This window comes from Sarcophilus harrisii, chromosome 1 (genome assembly GCF_902635505.1).
Source record: "Sarcophilus harrisii chromosome 1, mSarHar1.11, whole genome shotgun sequence".
Lineage (NCBI taxonomy): Eukaryota > Metazoa > Chordata > Mammalia > Dasyuromorphia > Dasyuridae > Sarcophilus > Sarcophilus harrisii.
Genome location: NC_045426.1, coordinates 489,507,974 through 489,531,393, shown reverse-complemented (window position 1 = coordinate 489,531,393; position 23,420 = coordinate 489,507,974). Strand labels below are relative to the sequence as shown.

General features: G+C 35.2%; 1 protein-coding gene across 7 annotated transcripts in view; it reads right to left on the bottom strand.

The window, feature by feature from the left end:
• Window positions 1–23,420, bottom strand: part of ZNF521 (zinc finger protein 521) — a 348,750-nt gene that overhangs the window by 186,926 nt on the left and 138,404 nt on the right. For all 7 annotated transcript variants that reach the window (XM_031946501.1, XM_031946503.1, XM_031946504.1 and 4 more), the window contains one exon: window positions 14,270–17,622. In XM_031946501.1, coding sequence (XP_031802361.1) covers window positions 14,270–17,622 — 3,353 coding nt within the window. The remainder of the gene's footprint in view (window positions 1–14,269; window positions 17,623–23,420) is intronic.

The following is a 23,420-nucleotide window of genomic DNA, read 5'->3' as shown; positions in this document are numbered from 1 at the left end:
CATTTTCGGACAACTTTAATGAATATAAAATTCTTTCCAATATTTAGGGGAAAGGGGAAAAATCTTCTTTGTAATTTTCTATCAAGAGACACAATTTTGGGGGCTGCTAGGTGACATTGTGGATAGAGGATTAGCCCTGACATCAGGAGGACCTGAGTTCAAATCTGATCTCAGACACTTAACACTTCTAGCTGTGTGACCCTGGACAAGTCACTTAATCCCAATTGCCTCAGGAAAAAGAAAGAGAGAGAGAGAAAGAGAACTTTTACCCTTTAGAATCAAGCACAAATCTGATTCTCTTTTTCACCCTTAATATATTTTAAAACAGTGATCATGTCCATATTAAAACATCTTTTTTTCTTTGCTAAACATTTTAACTACCTTAATTGACCCATAGGGAATTTGGAATGTTTTCCCTAAATCAGGGATTCTTAAGCATTTTGTTGTCATGGATTCTTTGGTAATCTAAAAATTTATAAATGAATAAAACAAATTTAGGAGGGATTATTTTAATAATATTGAAATTTATTATTACAATCTTTTTTAAAAAAACAAGTTCACAAATCTTAGATTAAGAACCCCTGATGTTGGATGCTCTCAGAAGAATCTGAAAAGACTTCCATGAGCTGATGCAAAGTGAAATGTTCTTTGTACAAAGTAATATTGTATGATGATCAGCTGTGAATGATTTAGTTATTCTCAGCAATGCAAGGATCCAAGAGAACTCTGAAGGACTTATGAAAAATACAGTCCAGCCCTAGATAAAGACTTGATGGTCTCTAAATAGAAACTGAAGCATATTTTTCTTTATTTTTCTTGGGGTTTCTTTTTTTGAGGGGTATTCTATATTTCCTTTCATAATATTACTATTATGAAAAAGTTTTTCATGACTACACATGTATAACATATACTGAATTGCTGGCCTCAATGAGGGAGTGAAGAAGGAGAAAAGAAATTTGCAATTCAAAAGTTTTAAAAACAATTGTTAAAAATATTTTTGAATGTACTTGAATAAAAATATTAAATAATTTTTAAAAAAACTTCTGCACTAAATCAATTTCAACTTACTGATATCTTTCAGAATGAGATATAGTATTTTAAATGCATATTGTCTTGTTTATATCTCTTTTATGTCTTTTAATTTGGAATCTGGAAAGCTAGGTAGCAGAATAGATAGAATACTAGGACTGGAGTCATGAAGATCTGTGTTCAAATCTGGACTTGGGTAATTATTAGTTGTATGACTCTGAATAGGTCACTTAATCCTGTTTGCCTTAATGTCCCCATCTGTAAAATGAGCTGGAGAAGGAAATAGTAAATCACTCCAGTATTTCTGCCAAGAAAACCACAGTGAGTCAGGCACAACTGAATAATAACAATATGTCCTTAATATGCACTTTTAAATTTCTGGAATAAACAAGCATTCCCATAACATGGTACAATAAAAAAAGATGATTACATGTGAAACTGCAAATTTGTTATGTACAATTTGTTACTCCTTTCAAACATATAAAAAAAGTTATTGTGTAAAGTTCTTTTTCCCCCTTTCTTCTGATGATGCTTCTCTATGATTATATTTCACCCCTCTTTTAGACAATTTACTTGGTTTATGTCACATCCAGTCTATAGCATAATGGTCTACTCAACATAAGTAGAATGTAAGCTCTCTGAGAATGACTGTTGTTATATTTAATGTTCAGCACCTAGTGCAGTATCTGGCACATAATAGGTGAGTAATAAATAAGTTAAGTGGTTTATCAAATAATTGAGCAGAAATATTTGTTTAATTAAATTGAACTGGTCAGAAAAGACATTCCCCCATATGGAACACTTTCTTTCTTTTGATGGTGGAGGCAGCTATCATGTCATTGCTAACATATTTAATATGAAATCTCTAAAAATCCCAGGCCTTTTCACATGCAGATGTTTAGTCAAACCACCCATTTTGTACTTATGCAGATGTCCTTCTTAACCTTAGTTACTGGATTTACCACTTTTTATGTTTCTATTTTTATATTTCATTCATCATTCCAGCCCATTGGAGATATATTTGTTCCATAATTCTACTATCTAGCATATTAGTCCCAATCCTAATTTCACATAATCTATGAGTTTATCAAACATGTTGAAGCTTCATTCAAGTCAGTGATGAAAACATTGAACCAAACAGGACCAAAGATAAGCACTGCAGCATCCTGCAACATATCACTCATCATTTCCCTTGAGGTTAATACCAACCTCACCACATCATCAATAATCAACCCCATGTTGGCTCCCGTGTTCAAAGAGCTCTAAATCTGCTTATCTTTACTGTGAGTTAGGCCATATCACTATATCTTGTCCTCAAGGTTATCATGAGGGTTTCTGTCAAATTCTTTAGTATATTTAGTATATGTATAATATGTACAATGGCATTCTCCTTGTCTAATAATCCTGTCAAAAATAAAGCAAAGAATGTTAAATCATAACTTGTTTTTAATAAACACATTCTGGTTTTCAGCAATATCTGTTTTCTTTTCTCAATATACATAAAACAATCATTTATTCATTGGTAATTAGAAAAGATAAACATCTTAAAATTTTTAAATAAATTAAAGTTTGTTAAATAAATAATCCATTATCTAATTTTACAGCTCACAATTGATTATTAAGTTCCTTGTCCTATAGTTTGTGAAATCTTCCCCTTTTAAAATACTGAAACATTTGTCCATTGCTATTTAGTGGGTCCTTTCCATGTTCTTCATAATTATTCAAGGATTCCTACTGCTCAGCAATCATAACTACAAATTACCTAATATCTTAGTTCACCTGGAACAAATGATAAACTCAGCTAATGCAATTAGGTGCTCTATATTTGCTTTCTATAGCCATGTTGTTGTTGTTTTATTTGAAAGAAGGAAGAACCTCAAAGATAACCTAAGGTATTTGCCACTCAACAAATCTTGGATCCAGATAGCATCATTGGCTCCAATTCATTTCCACAACCTACAGATATAAGAATAGTCAAATCTTCCTAAAGACCTTAGCACTCCTAGAAGACATAAAGACAGAATTTATACTTTGCGATTTAAATCTTATAGGAATAACCAATAACCAAAAACCAATAACCAATGTTAAATTCCATTTCACATATAGGTGAAGAAGGACTATGGGAACTTTGTAACATCATGGTTACTGAAACTCTTCTGAGTTTCTGTCCTAGTTTCAATCTTATGCCTCTGAGACAATTCCCAATTCTGCTCACATATTCTCTCAGTCTTCTAAAGCAATGATTCAATTAAATATTCACCACTCATAATAAAACCATTTTACTTCCTCTGATACCAGAAGTATCTCTTTCCAGAAGTCCTAATCAATGGCAGTTGACCACATATTGTTTGGTTAATATTTTCTTAGCATTACAATATTTATGTTCTATGTTCTATACTGTTCTATCCTGACATGAGTGGGCTATACTTCTACTACATGGAAGCTATTTACTAAATTCTTGATATTTTCTTCCTAATGTATTACTTATCTTTGATTCAAATTTCTTCTTAACTCTTTCAGTGCTATCCTTTTACATTTTGGAGATTTCTCTCCCAGAGAGAAAAATGTATGTTTTAGAGAAATGTCAATGATCTGTGATTTCTTCCAACCCAATCCAAGATAAGCTCACAAGCAAAAATTAAATGCATTTTAGGTGTGGCAGGTCATTTGGCATGGAAATAGTCTCTGCCCTTTTAACTTATAATTTATTGAATTTGAAGATTCCATTCACTAACACTGATCATAATCCGCTTATAAATTACAGATTTGGAGAACTGAGAGAAACTCAAAAAGGTTAAGGGACTTTCCTATTACCATGGAATAATTTTAGAGTTGAGACTTGAAACCAAGTCTTCCTGACTAAAAACCTAACACTATCACTGTGCTCACTTACTGCCTTCCTGCTGAGGAAATAGGAGTCAAAAAATAGATCTTTCCTTCTCTCCTTTAACATTGTCAATTCACCTTAAGCTGGAAATTTTACCTTTCCTTTTTTTTTTTTTTTTTTTTTTTTTTTTTTTTTTTTTTTTTTTTTTTGGCTTCTCAAATAACTTTAGAAAACATTCTTGTTTGGTTAATCAATTATGAAGAATGATACCTAACAGAGAGGCTTGTAACTGATATGCAAAATGATATGCATTTTTGGATCTGGTCATTGTGAATTTTTGTTTTGTTTCATTATGCTTATTTGTTTTTGTTTTTGTTTTTTTAAGGCGTCTATTTGGTTTTGTGTTATTTTTTCAATGGAATAAGGAGATAGAAGGAAGAAAAATAAATGCTTGATAATCAAACATTTAAAAAACTATTCGAGCCTCAGCCATTTATTGGATTTTATACTGCCTGATGCCATTCTAGTAAAAAATACTTTTAAGCAAAATAGTCCTTTGTTTTCTTCTTTAGCTATAAGATCATGCTTCCATCTTTTAAAAGTCATTTTTCCTTTTAAAATCTGATTTGACTACAGCGCCTCCTGTTTAACCAAATCATTCTCTTTAAACACTTTTCCCTGTTTTTTATCATCTGTATAATCATCAATTGCATTTGTCAGAATTTTGTTCCTAAGATTCTCTAAGCCTTTTTGAGTTAACTTTTTTAAGTGCTTTAGTTTATGGAAACATCTATCTTTTCACTTAAGTTTTTGATTAAACTTATTTAAAATCTGATACATATCCTGGTGATACACATCAGATTATTCTCAGTATACACCATCACAAAATAGGAAGTAACAATGCCACTTTCTCCCAGTATTCTTATCACTGCTATTTTTTTTTTTTTTTTTGCTGGCCAAAATCTTATCTAAAATAGTATTTCCCTTCTTCTACCATTTGAATGATCAAATTATTAACAAAGCAAAAAATAAAAGTTAACCACCGTTCTTCTTTTACCTGCAAGGTACTTCTAGCAACTGTCCCGAGAGGAGAACTCCCTCCTTCTCCCCTCACGGTAACTACATCTTGGACTTGTGCCACTTGTGTTATTGGCTTAGAAATTTATTATCCATTTCTGTCATTTGTCAAGAGGGTCTGTTGCATACTACTTCTACTGTACCATTTCTGTTTTTCTCCTATAATCCTTCTGTACCACAAGTTTTCTACTATGGTTTCTTATTCTGATTTCTACACAATAAAAATATCCCTTCTTTCTAATTTGCTTTGTAGCAAATTAAACTTTTCCATTTTACTATATTATACTCCTAAGTCTAGGTCATCCCCCAAACTTTTGTAACATGTGTGAACTCACATTTATGTCCTATTGTTAATATATCAAATTTCCTGTTTATTGTTCATATTTCCCATATTGACATCAGACTTGGAGGACTAGGTCTATTGTTCCTATTGCTCTTCTTAACAATTTTTTCTTGTAAGGTGCTATCATCTTTACTGACTTTTTTCCTTAGTTAAATGGCTTCATACATATAAAGTAATCTAGATAGATGGGGCAGCTAGATAGCACAGTGGATGTAGTACTGGGCTTGTAGTCAGGAAGACTCATCTTTAGATTTCAAAGTCTCAGAAACTTACTAGCTATGTGAGCCTGGGCATGCAACTTAACCCTGTTTGCCTTAAATTTACTCATCTGTGAAGTGAGCCGGAAAAGGAAATAGCAAACCACTCCAGTGTCAATTCCAAGAAAATCACAAATGGAGTCATGAAGAGTTGGACAGGACTGAAAACAACTGAAGGAAAAATAAGCACCATACTTAAAGATAAAGCTATAAAAAGAGGGGGGAAAAACCTGATTATCTATTATAAAACCTTGAAGAACAATCAGTCTACTAAGGAATGGATATTGTGAATGTCACTCCCAATCTATATACAAGGGCTTAATTTGATGTATGCATGACTGAAATATAGACTTTTTGAAAGAGAGCTCAGTGTATGGTCCATAGATAATGAAGACTAGATATTTCTCTATGGCTGCTGTTTCTTCTAAAAAATAAATAAATAAAGAGAGAAGTTCCATGCTGTTGGTTCCAGAGGAGTGATTTTCTTAGAATCAGATTTCAGGCAGGCAATGTTGGAGTGGGGTAGAGGGAGATTTTAATTCCTCAGTGCTTAGAAGGCAAGTTGCTAACATCTTTCATGCAAAGGAGAAAAGCAAGCTTACTGAATGTTACTACTTCATGACACAGTGAGCTTTTCTGTCTCTAGGATCAATAGTCTCATTTTCTAATACATTGTTTAACATTATGTTACAAATCAAATAAGGATTTCAGAGAATAAGTCATAAGTACATCAAATACTAGCTCAAGTTAGCATTTTGAGTAAGTTGAAATTAGATAACAAGAGAGGAAAGAAAATAGACAAAGATTTCCTATTGCTTAAAAATCTCCTTTCTTGTATGAATTTCAAATTACAGTTGAGGAGCATAACCAATATAATCTCAGCAAGGAACATTATGGTCATCCTAAACGTGCCTTGATTTTTTACTCCTCTCTTGATTTCCTCTTACTTTTTTTTATGTCACCATCATCTCTAAGGTTCTTGTCATCTCCTTCCTAGTTGAACTAATACAACCCACTTTACCAAATTCCCTGTTTTCAACATTATTTCCTTCCTCTTCTACCATAACTTAAGCTATATGCTGCTGTTTTAAATTTGTTTTTTTTTTCAGTCCCCAGCTCTACATTTTTTCCCTTGTATTGCATTTAGATGGCTTCACATTTTCCTTTACCACAAAATAAGTTCCTCTCTTTCCATTATGCAGTCCTTCATCATGTCATACTGCTTAGTAATCCTTCCCTTCCCAATATGTCCTATGGTGTCAGATGCTTCAGCTGATTTGTCTATATCTGTCTTCTTGATATGTATTCCCAAAGAATTTAGTTGACTAAAAATGTGGTGCTATTGAAAAGAGATTCATTGTTTTGATTCTCATAGGAGTCATTTACTGTCCACAGAGAAAAGTGCATTTCTATATAAATAGAGCATAACTGGCTACTTTGCTTTAAAAGTCTGGTATTGGCCACAGAAGGGACCTGAATAAAAATATATATTTTAGAAACAGTTCAAACCATATATGCTACAATGATGGTATCATCTTTCTAAATGAGGCCAATGCAAATAGATTTGGGGTAAAGGAGGCAAGAAGAATGGGCTATGCTGGCCCAATTTAATGTACAATCCAACTGCCTGTTCGGAGGAAGCTGACCCTTGTACTGTGAGAAGAGAGGTCGGTCAGTGGTCTGAATAAAAACTCTCCAATAACTTCTTGATGTGCTTTATTTCCTCCTGCCTTTATGCCATGCTTTCCTCTAGTCTGAATTTAAGGAAAAATCTGTTTAAAAATTTACAATGTGAAGCCTACCCAAATTTGAAAGCAGCTGGAAGGAGGTTTTGTCACTTAATTTTGCTCTAATCTCGTAAATATCTCCATCTTGTATTCAAGAATATCTTGGTAAAATGCATTAAATGCACGGACAACATAAATTTAGTGACCCTGAGAATAAAGTAAATGGGGCAAGTTTGGCATGTTTTTAGAAAGATAGGATCATAGAATTAATAAATGAACCAATACTGGGGTTTTTCCCTCCCATAAGAATTTACAAACTATTTGCTTAAATGTATATCTAAAAATCTATTCCATATATATTGTTAAGTTTACTGGGTTTGACAGCATTATTTCTCAAATATCTTAAATATACTTTTCTAATCATATTTATGTATCTTTTGCCAATGTTCTGGGAATCATTCATTTTTGTTTTAGAATTTGTATTAAAATAAAGTTGCAAGGTTATTTTTCACTCTCTCCTTTGGAATTCAAATTCTTATTAACCAATTTGTTTAATCACTTAAAATTCACAAGTAATCGAATCCAATGACTATGATGAAAACAAAATAGAAATTATCAGTGTCCTGTAGTCTTTTAACATTGTCACCTCTTCCACATGATGGAACATTTTTGCTGTCCTGAGAATGGTTATCTAACTTTTAAATATTATTTACATAAGTTGTATCACTCTTTAGTAGTTGTTTTTTTTACATACCATTTTTCATTTTTTTTATAAATTCCAATTAAAAGGGGAAGTTTTCATATCATCTTAAAATATTTCACTTTTTGTTTCCTATCAAGATCAACATACTGACAAAATCCCATACATTATCATCTCTCATATATTTACAGTCATTTTTTCTTATAGATTTCTGCTTATAAGATCATATTCTCATTCCCCTTCCCCTTGGATTTCTTGAAATTTGCTTTCCCTAAATTCAAGTTGTAAAAAATTTGCTCAGATTTCATAAACTCTAAGTCTATTTTTCTTAAATAGTTCCTTTCACTTTGAAAATCAGTTCTTCCTTGTTGGTCAAAAGTGATCCTAGATGGTAAATTCTTTTTGATGTTCCCTTTATCTTTGTTGAATTCTCCAGGAGATTCCTCTTTCTATCATTTCATTCTCACTAGCCTTCAATCTTGTTTGTGCTTCTCACAAAGATTACCATGTCTCTGCTTTCCTTAAAAAGCAAACAAAACCAACTCTCATTTGATCTGACCCTTTATTTTATGATTCATTATCTCCTAAAAAAAAACCACCTACAATTGGTATCTCTACTTTTTCTCTTCTAAACCTTCTGCATTCTGCCATTTAACTTCTCTTAAAGTTACCAATAATCTATTGTCATATCCAATGACCTTTTCTCAATGAAAGGATTCTCTTTCTTGTTCTCTTTAAATTCTGTGATGTTACCAATCACCCTCTTTTCCTGATGACTTTTCTCTCAAAGTTTTTGTAAAATTATTCTCTCATAACTGCTCTTTTTTCATTGTCCTTTTCTGGATCTTTCTCCAGTTCATCCTCATTGTGCATATCCCCCACGAGTTTGTTCTAGACCTTATCTTAACCTGGGATCCGTGAACTTAGTTTTTTAAATATTTTGTCAACTATTTCAACATAATTGGTTTCCTTTGCAATCTTACATATTTTATATTGATGCCTTTAAAAACTTTATTCTAACAGAAAATCTAGAGACTTTAGCAGATTGCCAGCACTGACCCCAAAAATGTTAAGAAACTCTGCTCCATCCTGTCTCATTTGGCAATCTCACCAACTCCCCTGGCTTCAATTGTCAGCTCTATGCAAACGATTTTCAGATTTACTAAGCCAGTCCTAATGTGCTCTAGCATTGCATATCCAACTGCCACTGGACATCTCAAACTCAGCACGTCCAAAACAGAATTATTTTCTCCCCAAATCTTCTCCTTTCATACACTTCCTTACTACTTTAGAGAGCAACATCATACCCTGAGTCACCAAGGCTCTCAACCTTGGCATCATGCTCAATTTTTCAGTCCTATTTACCTAATCTTCTTCCTGCCTTTTTATTCTTCTTATTTTTAAGTATTCTATGATCAGATGACATTGATTTTGTTGTTCTTGCACATGCTACTCCATCTTAGACTCTATTTCTTTTCAGCAGCTGTACCACATGCCTAGAATTGTACTTTCACCTTAGTTGTACCTCCTAGGTTCCCTGGCTTCTTTTAAGATTCAGCTCAAATCACTTATTCAAGAGGCCTTTCTTGTTCTTTTCCTTCCCATCTACCCCCAATATTATTAGTATCTTATTTTCCTTCTATTCTGTAAATAGCTCATATGTAGGTATTCTTGTATTTCTGTTTTTTGCATGTTTTCTGCCCCCAAAAGAGGGCAGGGACTGTGGTTTGATTTTGAATTTAGTTTTCTTTTCTTTGTATCAGAACAGTTTAGCACAGTGTCTGGAATATAGTAAGAGCATAAATATTTGCTGATTGACTAATGAGACAAAATTTGACAAAGCATATAAAAATGTATTGGCTACTCTATTTTGAACAGAGTAAGTCTTCTAGCTGATGTCTATGGCCCACTACTATTATATTTTGCCTTATGCTGTTTGCAATTTACTGCATGTTAGGAAAATCTCACCCATAGCCTACATTTCACTAAGTGGTATCTAGTATTTTTGAACCATTGGTGTGAATAAATTTTGAATAACTAAGGTCCTGTGGCTACTCTCACTGCTATGAATTACCACAGGGGAATAAAAATTGAGAGTAGTCTTAGGAAGAAAGTGCCTGATGCTACTTTTTAATCACAGTCCTTACCCTTGCTTTAGAGTTTGCACCAGTTCTTAGGCAACAGCAATAGAAAGACACACAAAACATCTTATGGACAAAAATATCACCAGTCAGTATTCTCAAAGAGAAGATAATCAAGAATACACATTAAATACTATACATAAGGAATATAATCAGAAGCCCTAACTATTGCATCCTTTTTGCTCACATTAATATCCAATTGTTAGTTTATGTGAAGAAAAGTACAGTGCTAATTTTGTTCTGAAATCTACTGAATATTGACACCAAGTTTGACATTTAAAAGGGAAATAGATGGTTGTAAAAGGAATTCAAGACTATTATGGAAGATAGCATAAATTTAAATGAGTTAAATAATTCATTATAGGCTTTCCAAATGCTTTCATTCATAGACAACATTGTACTAAATTCATTGGGCCATATTTTCCCCATTAAAATGTAAATAAATGAGAAACAAAACTGTCTAACCACTCATATTCCATATATGAAGTGAATGAAAACCATAATCCGCAAGCTATTATATGCTGCTAAAAAAAATCTGTCCATCAAATTAGGCCACCAATATGCATAACTTGAACAAACACTACAAATGGATAACATGCTAGATCTAGATTTCAATAAAAGGAAGAGAATGGGATAATTGCATTTCAAATATTACATAATGATTTAATTGATTTCAAACTTTTCCCTCATATAAAAGTTCATCTCTTCAAACAATAGTATTCTCTGGGTGATGTAATATCATGGAACTACCTGATCTCCAAAGCACTAGAATTACAAGTAGCCCAAAGGGCAATGGAAAAGCACTTGGAGATCACAGGTTCTGAAATGTTAATGAAAATGATACACCATTCTTTTAACCATACTTCTGTATACCAGAAGTGGCATAAAACAGTATCTAAAAGATATAGGTTAAGAAAAATTGGTGGGACTATCATGCATCAAAAATTTGTCATTTTCTAGGAATATGACACTCTGTTAAGTCATGTACTTAAAACAAATCCTGATCTTTGACATCATCTATCTGGCAGATATTACATTCCTATGTATTTCTTTCTCTTTCAAAGTCATGTTCCCTACTAAAGGGAAAAAATAGTAAAATAACATCTAAGTCTCCCAAAGCATCTAGGTTTCTATATAGGTGTTCCAAATCACAAACAAAAATATCAAATTTCTTTTGGCTATGTTATTCATTAACATATGGTATATCCCATATCATCAAAAGCTTCTTAAAGTTCAGTCTTCTCTTTGTGCTGTTTTCTGGATAGTTTCTAGGTGCCATGAAATCTAATGCATAGTTTAAACATTACCCACCCTGACACAAATGTTATATTCTGTAAATAGTAAAAATAATAATTATTATTTATTCAAATGTTCTTCATAAAGATGGATCAGGCTACCACTCTGTCTTGTTTGTTTCTTATACAGTTGTGTTCAACCTCCCATATTTCTGGATTACATCCATAACAATATTGTCTATATTGCATTATGAACTCCCAGAAGGGAGGTACTGTTTAAGCTACATAGTACCCAATACAGAATTAAAGAGGAGGAAAAAAAGTCAACATTTCAATATGATTTCATGTTATAAGGACAGTGATGATGATGATGATGATGATAATGATAATGATAAGGAGAATGACCTGAGAAATGAAGTCTAGCAAAGGTAATGTGATAAAGTAAAAAGAGCACTGAAAAAGACTTGGGTTTAAATTTTGTCTCTGATATTTACAACTAGGTGACCTTGGATAAGTTATTTAACAACTTTTCTAAATTTCCATTTCCTCATATGTAAAATGAAGGAGTTGGCTCAGATTAACTCTTAAGATCCATTCCAATTCTAAGGCTATGACCTTCTGACTAGATAGTAAAGTCTGAGATATTGAATAAATAGAAATCTGTTGGAAATTCAAATCTGTCTGAAGTCCAGGAAACTCAAAGGCAAAATTTCTTGAAACATGTATGGCTTAATTCAAGACTTTGAATTCAATTTAAACATTAAGCATATTCATAGTGCAAGCACTAAGAACAAAAGGCAAAAATGAAATTGCTCCATTCTTATTAGAAACTGTCTTTCAGATAGAGAGGAAGAGAATGCATTCAAGAAGGGTAATTTTTAAAGTAACTATTTTCCTTAGACATTATCTGGGAAGTAAGATTTTATTATAAACTCCTTTCCTTTAATTGGAAAATATTAAAATAAGTTATAAGTGCTTAACTAATATTAAAGCATGAAGCACTAAGTAAATTAAGGCTATAGAAAAGCTTACTAATTGTTATCAAGATTAGGAGCATCCTCAAGAGCTAGCTTGACTCAGTCCTATGAATAAGAATGGAAACTATTAGTTCTAACCTAACAATTCTAAATCCACTAGCCACTAGTTCACTAGAGATGCACTTGTAGCATCATCAATCCTTTTTGAAATATTTGCATTTCAAATCTTAAAAATAAATCTTATGTTTTCAAGAATATAACAGAAAATGAGCCAAAATGATGAACCCTATACCCTGATCAATAGGAACATGAAGAGAAAACAAGAAAAAAATAAATTAATAGACTCTTTCCTGTATCTTTTCTTTGTTACAAACTAACTAAAAAATCAGAAGCTGTTGGGGTTTTTTTTATTTGCTTTTAAAATGTCTATATACATTTAAATTAAATACATATGATATACATAAACTCAAATATCCCAGTTTTTCAGTGACTGTTTAACCTAAGAATGTTTTCTTCATAAAAAAAATCTTTACTTTTAAGAATACCATCCAGCTAATTTCAACTATTAATACTTTTATTTCAAGGGGAAGTCTTTGGTCCAAAAGAAAGTATGAATCAATCTCAAAGCAATTTTCTTAACTGCCCTATCCTGTTTGGAAAGATGTTGCTGCTGTTATTATCTTACAGTTGATGGGAATCAAAAATAAATTATTCCAAGGCAAGCTTCCATACTGCTCTTGTTCTTTTAGGTTTAATATGAAGTGCATTATTGCACAAGTGGTACAGTGGATAGTGAGCTGGGCTTATGGAAATGATATCACAAGTCCAATCCATCTCTTACTATTATTAGTAATGATAATAATTAATATTAATAATTGCTATGGTACATGTCTTATGGAGGAGAAAATGTAAAGTAGATTCAAAATTCAGGAATCTGTCTGCCATAAAGATGAAATATTGTAAGAAAATGGATACTATGATTTTCTTTTCAGATACCCCCTACCAGCTACCTGATAACTGTAGGGGCACCCAAGTGGATATGAGTGCAGAGAACAGATAAGGGAAATACAGTGACCATGGAATAAAAGGAGATAGTTACCCCAGGGTCATTCATTTGTTCCAATAAAATTTTGGGCAAATTGGGGGAAAAGAGAAGCTGAGTTTGGTTATCGGCACCAAAACAATAAAGAAAATAAGGAAAGAAGAAAGGCTCAATTCAACTTCTAGGGTTGATAGTTTATTAATGCCTCCTTTAGAATGGATTTGTTTCTTGTCTTCATCTTCGAAGGGGAAAAGTACATGAAAACCATCTCAAAAGACAAAGAAACAATTAATTTTGAACCTTAAACCCAAATAAATAGTTGAAACCCCGGATGCCGACTTTAGTAAGGGTGCTGTGCATGGGGTATTTGATGAATGATTTCTTTAAATAGTGTTGTGAGGCAATGTTTTCATCTCTACCCAGAAGACAAAAGAGAACAGTGAGTGTTGACAGCATGGTATTAAAAAGCCACCCTGAACCAATTTGTTATTCACAAATATATATTCTTTTTAATTTACTCTTTAAGCCAGCATGTTGGCTCATGGTATCTTACTTTTATGTCATTATCTATTTGCTATACACACAAGTCATAGCTGGGGATTTCGGTTCACAGTGGAGCTGTGCTAAGATTCCAGATCTCAGTTGTGCTGGCATGAATGCTGGTCTCTTCAGTCATAGAGAAGACAATATCCTAGGGAGACTGGAATTAGTCCTATTTTGCACCATTCAATCCAAAATGCTGCTTATCGAGATGCAAGTAATTACTAGCTAACAGCTATGGGGAAAAACTAGATCACATTTCAATCTAAACCTCTCTTGGCAAGTGACAATAAAGCTAGCAAAAGTGTGAGGATAGAGTGGAGATAGATAGTTTCTTGAGGAGGTTAAACAGCAAACATAAAAAGAAAAGTTACCTCATCCGACTGAGAAGGACTGATTCTGGGCATTGGTGATACTTGGGGTGTTTTCAACTGTGTATTGTTGCTATCTGGAACAAGTTCTCTGTGGATGGACTGGATGTGATTCTGAAGTTCACTTTCAGATTCAAATTTAACATTGCAACTAGAGCAACGAGTCTTCAGTCCCCCTGCCTTGTTTTTACTCTCAATGGAACCCAAGTTCTCATTCTGGCCCAAGCCTGGTCTACTACTGCTGGAAGGGATGCTGATGTTGGGGCTACCACTCTTACTGAGGTTCACACAGCCAGCACACAGACCATATGGCAGACCATTGATATCAAGCTTCACTAGATCTTGCTTTGAGCGGAACTCCTTTAGGCAAGAAGCACACTTGTACAGTTTTTGGAGATGCTGAGCACGCCCTGTGGTCTGTACTGCTGACCCATTCCCTGTTTTTTGCATGTGGAATGTCCCATGGATTTTAAGTTCCAAGGTAGAGGTCACTGTCTGCATGCACACCACACAACGAAATCCTGTCAAGGAATTTCTTAGATCAGGGTGCATTTGGCAATGCTCTAAAAATTCTTCCTCGCTTTGGAGGGGCATCTTGCAAATGCGGCAGTTTCCAGTATCCAGACTCTTACTATGTGTAACTTTGTGTTCAGTGAGAGTCAGAAGGGAAGGAAACCGTTCTCCACAGATAGGGCACATGTAATGTTTCACTGGCCCCAAGTGGGTCTGCATATGTTCACGGAGGCCATTCTCCGAGAAGAATGTTCGAGAGCAGACATTGCACTTGTAATTCCCTTTAATGAGCTCTGCTTTTTTCTTGACTATGGCACTTTCTCCAGGTCTAATGTTGTGGTCTCGAAGCTGGTGATTCTGCAGCAGAGTCTCCATGGTGTAAGCAGCACCACAGATATCACATCCATACATGGGCTCAGATGTATCCACATCTTCTTCACTCCCATCGTGGCTATTGTGGGACTCCTGACTGTTGGTCAGCAAAGTCTGGAGTTCTACCTCCTCTTTCTGTACTTGTTCAGAAGCTCCATTGGTTCCACAGTTGGGAGTTTTTGTTTCAAAGACACAATGCTTTTCCCTCAAGTGCTTCTCTAGCAAAATGATGGCATGGAACGCTTTGCTGCAAAACTTGCAATTGTACTTCTTGCTGTGGGTTGTGATGTGGCACTGGAGTTCCACCTCAGTCCCAAAAGACTCACCACAGAAAATACACTTGTGCACCTTCCCTTGATTCTCCAGATGGTTGTGTTTGACGTGAAGTTGGAGGTCAGTCTCATTGCGGAAGTCCCAGTTGCAGGATGTACACCTGTAGACTTTTTTTTCATTACTGTGTTTCACAGCCAAGTGAAGCTGAATGGACACTTTGGAGTCAAAAACCTCTTGACAGAGGGTGCAACGGAAAAAGACAAAGGTGTGCATATCTAGTAGGTGCTTCTGGAGGTCATCCACAGATGTGAACTGTTTGTCACAGCTTTCACAGATATAATACGTTGAGGTGATCATGAAATGGATGGTGACGTGCTTCAGCAGAGATTCCTGATTTGGAAACTCCTTGTTGCATTGAGGACAGGTCAGTTTAGGCAACACAGTGTCGAGATGAGTTTTTAAATGAGTCTGAAAACTATCCAGGGAAGTGTATTTTGCTCCACACTGGTTACAAATGTATTCCCCTGTTGGACGCTGAGGAGCCCCACCCACTGCCTGCATCATCTTTAAAGATGTCTGCTCTAGTGTAACAGGAGAGAGGGGACTCAGAGCTCTGGATTTCTTTCCATTGTGAATATAATTCAGTGCCAAAGGAATATTTTTATGGTTTTCTTTAATATGTTTGTTCAATTTGAGAACACTGTTGAATATTGGAGAATTTGTACAGTAGGAACAAGAATACACTTCCACAACAGGATCTTTTGGTGTTCCAAGCACCGGGGAACCAAAACGAGAACTGCTAAGGTCACAATGGACCTGTCTTATGTGCTCTTCTAAGGAAGAATCAGTAAGAAACCCCATATAGCAATGAGGACAAAAGAATGCATTACTATCCTTAGCAGCAGGATTTGCAAATCCATGAGAACATCGGATATGTTCCTGGAGAGTATTGAGGTCATTAAACACTTCAGAACAGAAGTTGCACTGGTAGACCATGGCGGGCATGGCTGAAACAATCAGAGCTGGGTCCTGAGCTTCGTGGACTTGTTTAAGATGTTCATTCAGGTTGTAGAGGGAGGGTAACACTTCTAAGCAATACTGACAAATATGAGCCTGCTCAGGTTTATCTAAATGCATAGTTTTTAGGTGAATCTGCAGTACTGCAAGACTTGAAAATAATTGTTTATTGCAGTAGATGCAGCTGTAAGTAACTTTTGCTTGCTTACTGGAGGGACCAGTAATATCCGAGGCTTGCTGGGCAGCTCGCTTTCTCCCACGGCTCTTTGGGAGGGGTGGGGCTGCTTCTACCATTGTAGAACTGTCCACTGAGAGGTTAGAATCTGGGGTAGTGCTAGATACTGAGGTGTACCCCACAGTGACCAAAGAAGGACTATTGCTGTGGTTACACGACTCAGGCTGCTGGTGACTATCCATGTGACTATAGAGTTCCTCAACTGTGTGAAAGCTCTCCGAGCAAATACTGCATGAATTCTTCTTCTCACCACTGTGCACCTGTTCCATGTGGTTCAGAAGTGAAGTCTCCTCTACAAAAAGCTCGTGGCAGTAAACGCATTGGAGGGCAGCTCTATCTTCATTTGGGGAACACTCAGGGTGGCACTCTGCAATGTGCTTCTGGAGATCCTCAGGAAAGTCAAAGCCTTCCTCACACTGGCTACATTTTTGGGTGTCCTTCATTTTCCAATCCTCCATCCTGGAGCCTGGCTGGGAGCCATCTTTGTTCCTCTCATGAACCTGCATGTGACCATGGAGTGAACTTGAGGAGAGGAATCCACGTCGACAAATGGCACACTTATATGGCTTGTTGGACGTGTGAGTCTTTAAGTGAATTTTCAGGTGATCACTTCTAGAGAATGCTGCATCACACTCACTACAATGATATTTCTTATCTCCTGTGTGGAGTTTTATATGGCGGTCTCTGCTCCGCTTATGTTTAAACAGTCTACTACAATAGGTACACTTAAAGGGCAGCTTGTCACTATGACTCTGCTCATGGTGTTTTAAGTAGCTGAGGCGACTGAAGGACTTGTCACAAAACTGGCATGGGTAGGGTAGTCCTGGGCCACCTTCTTCTTCTCCAAAATCGCAACCTTCTCCATGGCTGGGGGAAGTCTGGTCCTTGCTAGAAGGTGAGGATGCTGGCCAAGAACAGGAAGGGTCATCTTCAACATCCACTCCATCTGGAACAAGAAAGAATGTATCAATATATTTTATATGTTTGGGGTTGCAATGGAGAAATATCATTTTAGCATTATAATGTGTATCTATTACTGTAACATTTGGAACCACTCACCAAAAGACAGATCAGGTAGGACTCAAAAAGGGAGATTTTAAAACATGTGTCCAAAGCTTTTTATTGTACATTTACTTTTATCAGATTGTAAAATATGAAAACTTATTAAATAGTTCTATGTCTAAATTACCCTTTTATTACTTTTTATCATTCTTCCTTAGTTGCAGGATATATATTATACATTGACAACTTTATTAAAATGCAGATTTTAATATATTTAATGTTTCTTTTGTATTCATTGTAAAATGATTTGCATATTATGTGAGCATCTGAAGAACCAAATGAAAAGAGGAAATATTATAAGAATGATTTAAAATTAATGCAGTCAACCCAGATGTCTAATATTTAATAAAAAATTCCCTCTGCATTTTGCTTGTTTTTATATAAAAAGATAGTTCTGAAGACCAAAATCTTTCATGGGGGTTATTATTGATTACAAGGACTTATTGCTTCTAGCAAAAAAAAATATTAAAAAATAAGCACACAAAGGCAGATGGAAAACACAATAATAATTATTTCTTGGATAATGAAAGACAACTAGGGTTTCTCCAATAACTAGAACATGGGGATAACACAGGCCAACAAGCAGATCATTAAATTTTAGAAGGGTAATGCAAGATATTACATGTACTAAGTCAACCAGGATCAAAGGAAAATGGAAGACTTTCACCAGAGCCAGATTTTTTAATCATGTATTTTGTTCTTAAAGTTCAAGAGGTGGCCCACCATTTCTTCCTTTTTATAAAAGTTTCAACAGCCTGAACTTCCTTAGCTAAACAGAACCTGGACTTGGAGGTGAGCATAGACAAAGCAACTTGTAAAAACTGGAAACAGGAAAAGTGATAAATGATTATGGTAAATGCTGAAAGATTTATGAGCAACAAAGAGAAGACAAACAAGAATGCAAGCCAGCTACTCAGCTAAGCAAGTTATACATAAAATTACTTTACTTTCATATCTATCAAATTAGCAAGTACTTACTGTTATTTCTCTTGCCTTCTTATTATCAACTCAGAGAACATTAGGGTGATTTCAAAATTACTCATAAAACCTCTATTCATCCTTTTCTAGTGCTTCCTTTCCGAATGAATAGAAAAAAAGGGGGGAAAAAAGTCCTTCACTCGTTATCAAAATTTTTTCTTTACAAAAGTAGACTGAACAAAATGTAGAATGTAGGAAATTAATTAATTAAAAATTAATTTAAAAAATAAAAAGTCCTGAATGATTCCAGCTCACTAACAAGTTACAATATTCACATGAAAGTCAGAGCTGGCTGCTGTTATGTAAACAAATTCCAAGTCTGCTTTCTTTAAGGTAACAAGATTTTTACTAGATTATCAACCTCTTGCTTATCCACAGGAAACAGATGAGGATCTATTCCTTTCCTGCATCTAGAAACTGATGACAACACCATCTCACTATCAATGCCAGATGGCAACCATCGAACTCTGAGAAAACAACCAAACACCATTCTTGGATTCCTGCCCACTGCAACAATGCTTTTCAATACAAGTTGAAAACCGCATGATTTTGCATCCTTTCTCTTATGACTTTGTAACCTAACATGTAACTAACATAGAATTGGGCCTAATCACTACCATTAGAATAAACAACATGCTACGCATGCAGATAGTTCATGCTTACAAGCTCAGGACATGCATGACCACTCAGCATTCAGCATGCAGTAAAAATAAGAGAGAGAGGAAAAAAAAAAAGTGATGATGATTCTAACAGTTGATCTAATTCCCATAAAGAAAACAACATGCTACTGAAAGCTGATATCAACTAAAACAAATCCAAGATTTTTTTTCCCTTTTCCTAAGTTGACACTACTAGCTACTGAATTTGCGGAACACATTGGGTATAAATCTACCAACTTTCAAGTTTGTCTGTTAGACTTAAATCCTGTCATTTCCCTTAAAATATTTTTCAAACATATCTTTTTACATTCAGAGAAAACAGTGAATCAGAATTTGTCATGCAACGGAGCTGGAAGGATATGCCATTGCTACTAGGCCTGCAAATTTAATAAGTGAATTTATTATACAACTGCACATCCCATGCAGGCATGATATATTATTACATAAATGTGTAAGAGAATGTATAGCAATGGGCGGTTATAAATAGTGCACAATCACCAGCATAATGCTTAAATCATTTTCTCATTTGTGGCCTAGACCTGCCTTTACCTATTACATAACTATTTTCTTTTGCTTATAAATCTCAACCACATGTCAAGTGAGCCTGATGGTTAGCCAGTCCAAGATTCTGACTAAAGGATACAGGGGCCCTTTTATCCCATGTTCCTACTCCTTTAGATTTTGAATTTTCACTGGGCTTTTACCTAGTGCACCACAATAGAAAGATAATCAAATTTAGATCCAGAGAATCTCTTTCTGTATCCTCTTTCTGCTCTTTATTACCTATGTGTTGATGAGAAATCATTTCAGTATCTGACCTTATTTTTTTCTCATCTATAAAATAAAGAGTTAGATCAGATCAGTGACTAGAAAAGGATTTGGAGCTAATCTTGCATAAACCTCTCACTCTTACAGTTAAGATAGGAGAAAACTGAGGCACAGAGAATTTAAATATTTGATCTAATGCCACCCAATCAATATAAGAAAGAGGTGGGACTTGAGCTCAATCTTCTGACCCCAGATCTATTTCTACTTCTAGTTCCTTTAATGATCTGTAAGGTTCCTTTTAGTTGTAAATCCTTAGATCTTCTTCCTATACAAGTGTTGGAGGAGGTAGATTAAGTTCCAAGAGAAATTTACAACTAAAATTTCTTTTAAAATCCTATGTGGAATTGTGTATGAATTAATTCTAAAATAATTTGATGCACCAATATAGTTTTGTAAAGCAGGAAATGACACTGGAGAAAGGGTGGAATAGTACAATGCAAGTTTATCCTATATAAATATATAGTCCTTAAAAGCTGAGTTCTATGTTGTTGTTTTTTAATTAAGTCAAATATCTCATTTTACTAGCACAATCAATGGGTCTTTTCTCCAAGTGAAACACAAGGGAGTTACTTACTAAACTTCCATTGGGGTTAAGTAACCTGTACATACTAGGAGGATATTAGACCCTCCTAATGCCTCTTTTGCCAAAAGTTTCTTACGGAATAACCGGGCTCTTGAAAGAGATCCTGGATATGTTCCCATAAACTTCTAGGTTCTCACCAGGTCGACCACATCCACATTACTAATGTAAATTCCAGGGATCACAAGCTCCTTCTTTTTAAGAAAAGGAGAAACACTGGAAGATTTCTTACCATTCTATTTTCTCAAACAACATTACTTTTCCCCCTTTCACACTCGCTAAGTGCTACTTACTGGGAATGCCTTTTTTGTTATGGCAAACATTCTGCATTTCAGTGTGAAGCACTTAGCGTGTCCATGTTAAATTTTAATTTTTGGAACTAATAACTTCACACTAGTTGACTCTAGGAGAGCTGTAGCTCTCACAGCTGAAAAACTTTGCTGGAAACCAGGCTGCAAGACCTAAAAGTCTATTTAAAGATGTAAATGTGTGTGAATAGTTAGTGCAGATGTTTTTCTACAGCAACTGTACTTGCTGAGTTTCACCATTTCCATAAAGCACATTAAAACAAGTGTGTGAACACTCAGAGATGAAAGTATCAAACACTCTTGAGACTTTGAGTGGAAAGTAGAGCTGCCTGACTTTTCTCCAAGCAGACAGGAATGCCCATGATTCAGCAGCCTGAGTAAATAAAAGAGGTCCTTATTCCCTAATTTTGCTGGCTGGCCACACTGCAGCAGTCTCTGTGCTGCTGCCAAAGGGGATGCAAATCTGGAACTACACCCAGCAGCTGAAGGACTGTCTTTGTTAGCCAGCCAGGCTTTCCTGACCATCTCCTGGCAACAAAACTGCCATATCCTGCAAGGAAGACCTCCATCTCAGGCTTGATAGTTCTCTAGTCTGCCTAATAGGACTAAACAACAGATTTTGCCTGGTCTGTGTTGGAGGAGGACAGCTGGAAACTCAGTTAGGAGCAGAGCAACACCTGTGCAGTCATATTTATAGGGGAAAGTGCTCACTAACAGAAAAGTAAAGTAATACCAGAAGGAGTTATTCCATAGGAAAAAAAAGGAGGAAAAAAATCACAGGAACACAAAGCATCTCTGTGGTGTGTCGCCAGTTTCTCATGTGCCAACCTTAGTAGTAGTGAATGAAGAGTTAGAGATCTGAAAGTGATTTTATCACTGGTGCTGCTGACCGATTTAACAGGCTGTCCAAAAAAAGGGCCCTCAGTCATCAAAAGACTACATGACCTAGTCACTTTTGCTTTGAAGGGGCAGAAGTTAAAAAAAAAAGTGTGGGGGGGGGGAGGGACAGTACACCAGTACACTTGGGTACATAAATAATAGGCAAGAGTAGTCGAAAATGAAATTAAGAACAAAGGATAGGAAGTCTTTCAAAAGATACCAGACTCTAAATGAATTTTCCCTCCACTTATTTGTCTAGTTTATTCACCATAAGCTTACTGCAGATAGGAACCTTCATCCGTCTACTTTTATCTATAGTGCTAAAATACCATTGCTTCTCTAAATATTTTTAACAATATCGAAATGATACAGATTTGTAAATGAGATGTCATTCTAAAAGACTTTTAAGGGTACTTACAAGCAGTTTCTGGACACGTGGAGGAAACATAAGTACGTCCAGACCTTCATATAGCTAAGCCTAGGAAAGCCAGCCTAACTGAGATTCTACTACTACCTGAACTGGTTTGATGTAACGGCAGAGTAGTTTCTTAACTGTCCTTTAGGGACTAAGTATCATGTGTGTGCAAGTGCTCCACAGCAAGGATTCCTTAACAGGGACAGGATTTACATCAATAGTGACTTTTCAAGGGAATCAAAGAAATAGTGACAAATCCTGCTCTTTTCTTGAAAATACCATAGTTACAAAAAGAATCTTGAGTCAAGAGAATCCTAAACCTTCACTTCCAGCTTCATAAATGGCTTAGAGAGTGACCTGGCCAAGTCATTTAATCCATCCCTCCCTAGGTTTGTCTACCTGCAATATGAAGATAATAATTCTTGTTCCTTACCCTCTGAGGCATTATGAAGATTAGTTAATGTTTCTCAGGTCCCTAGACAAAAAATATATATAAACAAAAAGGTGTACTTAATATGTGCTGTATGTGACTGTGGGGATGTTTGCATGTATACAGCATAGATATATTATTTTTTTAAAGTTTCCTTCCCCTGTGGGAATCCACTGGAAATTAGTTTTCTATAAAATAGTACAGTATTGGCATAAATGGTCCAGCAGAAATGCCTGCAGTGGTGTAAACATTTACCCATGTGGATACTGGTAGCACAGAAATTAAACATGACTAGGTGGAGATGTCTAAAAATTCATTGAACTAAAAACCAAGCTGACTGTTTTCACAAGTCTCCAATTACTGGATACAATTCCTTACAGAAAGGTAAATGTTAAGGGAGGAACAAGTGTTTTGACATAAGATCCTAGTGCTGACCATATAATGTCAAATATCTCTCATTTCTCCATAAAACATTAGCACAAAAGTCAGTAATATATATTGAATATCAAAGCAAAATTTATGTCAGTAGGTAACAAAATAAGTGTTAATCAAGAGTTACAAGACCCAAATAGATTTCTAGACATTAAAATATTGGTGCTTTCCTT